The 7,733-nt window shown below is 35.5% G+C and overlaps 1 protein-coding gene across 2 annotated transcripts; it reads left to right on the top strand.

Annotated features, from left to right (window-relative positions):
- Nucleotides 1-338: 338 nt before the first annotated feature.
- LOC105141904 (carbamoyl-phosphate synthase small chain, chloroplastic-like) lies at nucleotides 339-3,989 on the top strand. 2 transcript variants are annotated; one of them, XM_011049289.1, is made up of 11 exons: nucleotides 339-606; nucleotides 762-894; nucleotides 1,579-1,667; nucleotides 1,747-1,807; nucleotides 1,905-1,972; nucleotides 2,080-2,208; nucleotides 2,293-2,399; nucleotides 2,491-2,838; nucleotides 3,058-3,223; nucleotides 3,588-3,666; nucleotides 3,852-3,989. In XM_011049289.1, the coding sequence occupies exons 1-10, from the start codon at nucleotides 465-467 to the stop codon at nucleotides 3,635-3,637; spliced, it is 1,293 nt and encodes a 430-aa protein (XP_011047591.1). In that variant the 5' UTR covers nucleotides 339-464; the 3' UTR covers nucleotides 3,638-3,666; nucleotides 3,852-3,989. The 2 variants fall into 2 exon arrangements, with proteins under 2 accessions (XP_011047591.1, XP_011047590.1); XM_011049288.1 differs by lacking the exon at nucleotides 3,852-3,989 and having other exon boundaries at nucleotides 3,588-3,848.
- Nucleotides 3,990-7,733: the final 3,744 nt, after the last annotated feature.

Genomic DNA, 7,733 nt, shown 5'->3' with positions numbered 1-7,733 from the left:
ATTATAAAATATAAAAAATCAGATAAAATATAATTATCAATCTAAATCTGACCCTATATATATAAAAAAAAAACCAAAGTGGCTTCAGCTTGTGAGTCTCTTATAAAATGGGCTGGAGGTAGTTTGAATTGGGTCCGACCGTAATGAATAATGGGCTTGAAAAGTGACTGTAAAAGTATACTCTACAGGCCCATTATGCATTACGGTCGGCCCCAATTCAAACTACCTCCACCCATTTTATAAGAGACTCACAAGCTGAAGCCACTTTGGTTTTAAAATGGGCTCTAAGCCTACAACTCTTTACACCTATCAAGCATCTTTATTAGCCAGCCTAAAGAAGAAGGGTTTTATACCTGTCTCTTTGTTACTAAAGAAAACCAGAGACGCACAGCACTCCCGCACGCGCAGAAAGCAAAAACCAAACGAATCACAGACACTGAAAGTGAGTGAGTGAGAGAGAGAGGATGGAGCTTGCAATAAAAAACCCTATTGCCCTAACAACACAAAACTTCTTAAAACCAAAACTAAAACCGAAGGTGAAATCTTTGAGGGTTTTTAGTGTTAAATGCAAAGCTTCTCTTTCTTCCGTGGATGGTGCTGCCACTGGTCAACCTCTCTCCTTTCTTACTTACCCTTTACCTTTTTAATATCATTTTTTCTGGGATTATTCTATATTGTTGATTTGTTGTTTTAATCGAGAGTAACGTAGGGATTATGTGCATGAAAATGTGAAAACTTTGAGGTCTTTTTTGGTTTTTAAGGAGTGTTGGAAAGGCCTTGGAAAACTTCAGATGCTAGATTAGTACTTGAAGATGGTTCAGTTTGGAGGGCAAAGTCATTTGGTGCGAGAGGAACTCAAGTTGGTGAAGTTGTCTTCAATACTTCTTTGACAGGGTAAGATTTCTTCATGTTCTTTATAAAGAAATGAATTTTAATTTTCTTTGTTTGGCCTTTTTTATGGTATTAAGTACATTTATCATGTGGAGTAGTTTACTTAATTGAGTCAGTAGAAATAACATTGATGTAATCCAGTTTTTTTTACAACTGAGAGTTTCCCTCATTTCAAATTATTAGGTTCAGAACATTTAAAAGTGGGACCACTCCAGATTTGGATAGTTAGATTAGAATTGACATGTTCACCTTAATATCGAGCTGAGCTTGGATATCCACTTTTTGAAGTGGTAGAACGAAGCAAGATAACAGTCATGTCTTCTCACCCTAGGAATGCTATTCTGATATATGGTTTAGATAGAAAGCCCATACAAATCAATGTCTGAGGCACATTAAGGGACAGACAAAGGCATTTTACAATTGATGCAGAGACATTAAGCAAAGGTATATATGATGCCAATTTGAAGGCCATTCAAATGGAAAAGGCTGACTAGTTTAAGTCTTAAATAGTTTTGTAAACAGTACACTGTTGTGTGTCAATTAAAAGTTTTTTTCCTAAAATTGATGCAGCATTACCATGGTGGCTTCCCAAGCCTATGTGAAGTGCACTGTCTGTTTCAATTGTAAAACAAAATTGTATTATCCATTATTGAAGTGAAACATGTCTCATATTTATTCACATTATAGGTATCAAGAAATCCTTACGGATCCTAGTTATGCGGGGCAGTTTGTTCTTATGACGAACCCACATATTGGGAACACTGGGGTAAATTTTGGTAGGTTAACCAGCCCTCAATTCTTCACATAGTATATCATCTTTTTGCTGCAATCTGACTCCGATGCCTTGCATGCCAGATGATGAGGAATCAAGGCAGTGTTTCCTTGCTGGTCTTGTGATCAGAAGCTTAAGTATCAGGTGCTGTTTCTTCATTTGCTGCTTTCTAATCTGCTTCTTCTTCACTTGACATATCTAATCAGCTTCTGCTTATTATGTTTGTAAACTGTCTAATCAGCACATCAAATTGGAGGTGCACCAAAGCCCTTGGTGATTACTTGCTAGAAAGGAACATCATGGGAATATGTAAGTTAAATTTCAGTTTGTTGAGGCTCTGTTTGTTATTTAGTGTCCTGCTTTGTTTGTGAATAGATTTTAACCTCTGCATTTGATGCTGTTTCAATACACGACAGATGATGTTGACACCCGTGCAATAACCTGCAGATTGAGGCAAGATGGAAGCCTTGTTGGTGTTCTAACCACTGAAGAATCAAAGACAGATGAGGAACTTTTGGAAATGTCTCGCTCATGGGACATTGTAGGTAAAGGATTCAGTTTACTTGATGGATATGGCTGTGAGCATTACAGAACATTGGCAGTTCTCACTTTGCTGATTCAATTTTCAGGAATTGATTTGATAAGTGGTGTCACTTGCACTGCCCCTTATGAATGGGTTGACAAAACAGATCCAGAGTGGGACTTTAACTGCGAGGGAAGAGGAGAGATTTACCGTGTTAGTATGACTTGCCTTAGTTTGATTTCAGTTGAATATCTTTGCTTACAATTTGCTCATACTCTTTTTCATGCTTATTCTTGGATTGAAGGTCATTGCATATGATTTTGGGATCAAGCATAATATACTTAGACGCTTATCATCTTATGGATGTAAAATCACTGTGGTCCCTTCAAGTTGGCCAGCATCAGAAACTCTAAAGATGAAACCAGATGGAGTTCTTTTCAGCAATGGTCCTGGAGACCCTTCCGCAGTTCCTTACGCTGTTAAAACAGTCAAAGAATTGTTGGGAAAGGTACCTGTTTTTGGAATTTGTATGGGCCATCAATTGCTTGGCCAGGCATTAGGTGGTAAAACCTTTAAGATGAAGTTTGGCCACCATGGAGGAAATCATCCTGTTCATAACCTTGTTGCAAACCGTGTAGAGATCAGTGCCCAGGTGAGTTTTTCAATAGTAACCTGTTTAAATGAATTTTCAATATTTGAATAAGTGAATTCATGAAAACATCAAAGTCAAAAAGGGGGTGGTCATGTGTTACAATGATTGAATTAGAATATAGTAGTTAGGATTGTATGTGCATAGTTGATTTCATGCAGGAAATGCTCTCCTTTTGTTCTATTCTAGTCACTTTCTAACGTGCAGTGGTTGATGTGGCAGAATCACAACTATGCAGTTGACCCTGCATCACTTCCCGAAGGTGTGGAAGTGACACACATTAATCTTAACGATGGAAGCTGTGCTGGTCTTGCTTTTCCGGTGCTAAATGTCATGTCTCTTCAATATCACCCAGAGGCATCACCAGGACCTCATGATTCAGATTCTGGTAATCAAAGTCCTTTCTTATCTTTACTTGTTCCTCTTTTCTTCTTTTTTTCCATTTTCTGCACTTCTATGCACAACATAAAATCACTTTGAATTACATCCACAAATAGCTATTGTCATTGTCAAGTAGTTCCATTATACAACAGCTGTAAGGGAGAGGGAGAGCACAATGCAAAACAGTCCTTTCCTTGCTTCGTTTTAGCTTTCTTCTCTGCGCACAAGTGGAGCTGGGTGGTGTTTGTCATTTTTCTTCTTGTTGATGATGAGGCATAATTGCTTCTTCAACCTCATCATCGATTTCGCCTCTATGTTTATATATTGGATTTCTTGCACATGCATGTTGACCTAGATTTTTCTCGCTGCAGTTTTTGGAGAATTCATCGAGTTAATGAAGAAAGTCAAACAAAAGGCATAAGCAGAAATATCTGTTACTGTAAAGAAAAGGTCGTGATAAATCTCAGCGTTTTCTTGCTCTCAGTTTTGTTGATCTGTACGAAATAGTTGGGATAATTTATGGATCCCCATTTTTGTTTTTGTTTTTTTACTATATAAGAAGTTCCAATGGATCGAACATACCATGTAATTTGCCCTATATTAATTATGTCCTTTTTCTTTTTCTGGTTGAACAGGAGGTTCAATGAACTTTGGGTTACACAATGGATAGTTTTAGTCTTTTCCCGATTTCTAAAGAGAAATTGAGGACATGCAAATCTTTTTAATGAAATCAACACTAACAGAGAGAACACGCGTGCTTGTAATTTATGCAATTTTCTGGTAATTAATTTAATGCCACCGTTCATGTTTGATTTGTTAAAAACCGTTGGCAAAATGGACAATTACTCATTGTCAAATCTTCACCTTTCTTAGAGTTAGAACCTGAAATCTTGAAGCAGAAGTTCTTAGTTTTAATCATTGAAACGCGAGAAAGGTCCATTACTTTCGTTGTACTAATTTCATCAATTTTTATTAAAAAAGTATATTTTCCTCAAATGTTGAAGTTCTTTACCTTTTTTGATTACTGTACATTCACCACTGGAACTTGCAAGTTCTGTAAAATCAGTAAAAGAAGCAAAGCATAAAGCCAGCTAAATACATTCAGAATAATTTATGATCAATCTCTACAAAACGAGGACTTATCTGGTTTCTCCCCTGTTCACAAAACGAAATCGACTAGCCATGGAACCTGAAGCCTTAATAAAGATTTCTACTTAAGAAATGTCAGCACAATTGCGTGTATATCTAAAGGTGCTAAAAATCAGTGTTTGCTTAGTTGTTGCCAGAACAAGAAAAGGCAAAGAAAAGTCATGATGAACAAGGATATCGATCCAGATATTCAAGCAGCAAAACAATGAGCTTGCTTGCATAAACATGAATGAGAATCAGAAGAAAAATCTGTTTTCCTATTGATGGTTACAATAAAATAATGAGCCTACGTTGGCAAGCCAGATTGGACAACTTTTGCCGGAACTAAAGACTGTTTGTCGCTGACATTTCTCAGATTCGTCCATTTTTTTGTCCAAAATCTGGTTTTTGGTCGGTGTGGGAACTTTTCTGGCTGTCATGTGCTTTTACAACGAAACAAGATGGATAATAAATGATTTAGAGAGGATAATAACCTGCAATGCAAGGATCCAGAACAGATAGAGATCATTGCAAGTAAATATTCATGTGATAGGACAAACTCAGTGATGGAGATTTGGTCATGATTGCTTCCTAAAAGTTAACATAAAGCCAAATAGTATGATGAACCTTTTTCTTTAATTAACAACAGAAGTAGCATACCAGTCCTCGTCTATTTTAGAAATGCCTTCGACCAATGTCAATTTTATTCCTATTTGAGCCATATTGTATATTTTTTCCCTTTAAGATTGACTTTAGTCTCCATCAATATTTTCCCTTCAATCTTTGAGGAAAGTGGACTATTGAAAAAGAGACTGAAAATACATTAAGCTATTGTCCATTTCTAAACGGGGAAAGACTTAGCCAGTAGGATAGCCATTAAATTAGTAGAGCAAACACAAGACTCAGTTATGGTAATTCTAAGCTGTGGCGATAGGTCTAGTTAGTTCACCAAGTAATGGTTAACAGTTTCAAATTTTTATCTTGACGTAATCAAATGAGATTAAATTTTGGTGGGATTTTCGTGAAACTGAGAAATTACTGAAACTGGACTGCAAAAAAACCTACATTTGCAAGAGGGTCAGTACACCTGAGTCTTAGGCTAAAGTTCAAGCTTAACACGGGAAAGTGCCCTTGTAAACTATGTACGATATTTGAAAAGGCTAATATGACAGTTTCAGTTGCAATTGTCTTTTAGAGAATGACCAGCTAAAATTCTGAGAACGAAAGGAAAAAAAAGATTCAGGTCTCAAGGACCTACCATTTCAACAGAATTCACAGCCATTATTTGCTAATACAATGCATTGCATTGTACTGTAAATTGATCTCTTTTTTCTTCTTCAGCAACATATTATGTCATCCACGTAAACTTTACATTGTGCTTGTTGGCTGGATGAAGGATGCAATTGCTACTGATTCTAGCAGTATGACAATTTCGCATAACTACTTCTGAAATTCAACGATACCTTAAATGAATAGCAAGTTCAAAAAAGTAAATTCAGAGTTTCAATTTCAAGGATTCTGTATGCTCGTATCAAAGTTTATATTTACGCTAAATGAGGAGTTTTTCCAGCCATTTACTTTCCGTATCTGGAAAAAGACAAGTCATTTGCTAGCTTAATTTCGGTTTATGGCTCACATTAGCGTAAAAAAACATTAGATTTCCATTCCCAAAAGTAATGTAATTTCAAACCAAGAGAATCATAATAAATGTGTTGGTCATTTTCTTAATCAAACTGATCTAATTTACGGCACTTCAAAGTCATGGTGATCATAGGTAGGATGCATTCCATATTGACAGCTAAATTTCATCTGCATAAATTACAGCAGTACAAATTCTTTCCAAGTCCTGAAAAGCAAACTCAAACTACAGCAGGCTCATATTGCATGTTCAGTATATCTAATATTTAAGTTTATGTACTAGAGAAAATTTGGAGACCTTTCTAAGAAGCAAATTTCAAAGAAAATAAAAATAAATATGGGGTTAGATCGGAAAAAAGCTTAATACAAATGGTTTAACTCAGGAAAGATCCCTAAATGGAGCTTGGTGGTAAAGAGTAAAAATTTTTCTTAAATTTTGTAACTTAAATCCATATATGAGGTGGATGTGTCCTTTGCTAATATAGATTTCTCTGAAATTATTAACAATCTTAGACAAAAATTGGAAATTGTTTTGACAGGGACAAGCCTGCCTATGTGTAATGTTTGCAACAGACTTGTAAAGAGGCCATAGAAGAAAGGTAGCAGTCTCAAATTTGCCTCACTCGAAAACACGTTATTATCAAGCCAATTTTCTAGTTTGATGTGAAGCTTAAGATTATGAACCTTGTAGCAGCTGCTCAAAACCTGAACAGTGATGTATGCAAGGATTAAGAATGGAGTCTCGCCTGCTTCTATGTCAAGGATTCTCTTTTAGTGATCAAGAAGTTCATAGACATCCTAAAGTTATGAAATCTGAAGGTTCAAAATCTATTTATTTTTACACGCACACACACACATATATCATACTTTAATCAAAGAAGAAGATAATGTAAAAAGTCATAGCATTGCTTAAGCAGAGCAGTTGAAAAGCTGATGAAATTTGATCATGATCTAACAAAATAAATAACGTTGATTGGTTCCATGCATAAACATAACCTAAAATAACTAGAAAATAAAGTGATTTATTTTTTCTGTACAAAGAGAAATTAATTTTAGTCACCAGTAACATATATTCATCTGCACAGCCCAGAACACATCTAATACAGTTTTTAAGTAGCCTAAATTAAACTGGAGCTCTCTGTGATAATTCAGCAAAGAACATATCATTTCTTGCTGAATGATTTGATTATCCTACAAATATGAGAAAATGATTATTGCATGCACTTAAGTTATAAAGACATTTCAAAATGAGTAATTCAACTAAAACAAGTACCTTAGCAGAAAAAAAAATGTTGTTTTCTTTAGAGTACCTTTGCCCAGAGCTAGCAGGTATTTGGCAAAGCCTGCAATTTTGAGAAAACCAAAGACACGACAAACTGGCGGCACATAAGATTTGAGCTAGCTTAAGATACCAAAACGAGCTACATTATATATATAAATTGACGTCGTTAGTTGTAATGCCTTTCTATTCAACTGAAGTTAAATCATGGTTTGTAATATTTCATCCTCCTCCTTTCAAATTGAAAAGGCTAATCATCTTATAGAAAACAACCATTTCTTTTCAGTGTTGTCAAAGATCCTGTAGTCGATAAACTCACTTTCCAGTGCAGTCAAAGATTTCTTTGACAAAGATCCTGTAGTCAATAAACTCACTTTCCAGTGCAGTCAAAGATTTCTTTGACACAGAAACTGTAATCAATAATTAAAAAAAAATGTAATTTTTTTTTTGCCAGCATGTTTTGTTGTTTAAA

The sequence above is a fragment of the Populus euphratica genome, unplaced genomic scaffold, assembly GCF_000495115.2.
Source record: "Populus euphratica unplaced genomic scaffold, PopEup_1.0 scaffold134.1, whole genome shotgun sequence".
Lineage (NCBI taxonomy): Eukaryota > Viridiplantae > Streptophyta > Magnoliopsida > Malpighiales > Salicaceae > Populus > Populus euphratica.
Note: the sequence above shows the minus strand (reverse complement) of the source record. Positions and strands in the feature narration are given on the sequence as shown.

Excerpts from the sequence above, each read along its gene's own strand:
- LOC105141904 (XM_011049289.1), top strand. The coding sequence starts at position 465 with ATGGAGCTTGCAATAAAAAACCCTATTGCCCTAACAACACAAAACTTC. Across the intron at positions 1,808-1,904 it reads ATCAGAAGCTTAAGTATCAG|CACATCAAATTGGAGGTGCA; the intron begins GTGCTGTTTCTT and ends CTGTCTAATCAG. Across the intron at positions 3,224-3,587 it reads ACCTCATGATTCAGATTCTG|TTTTTGGAGAATTCATCGAG; the intron begins GTAATCAAAGTC and ends TTCTCGCTGCAG.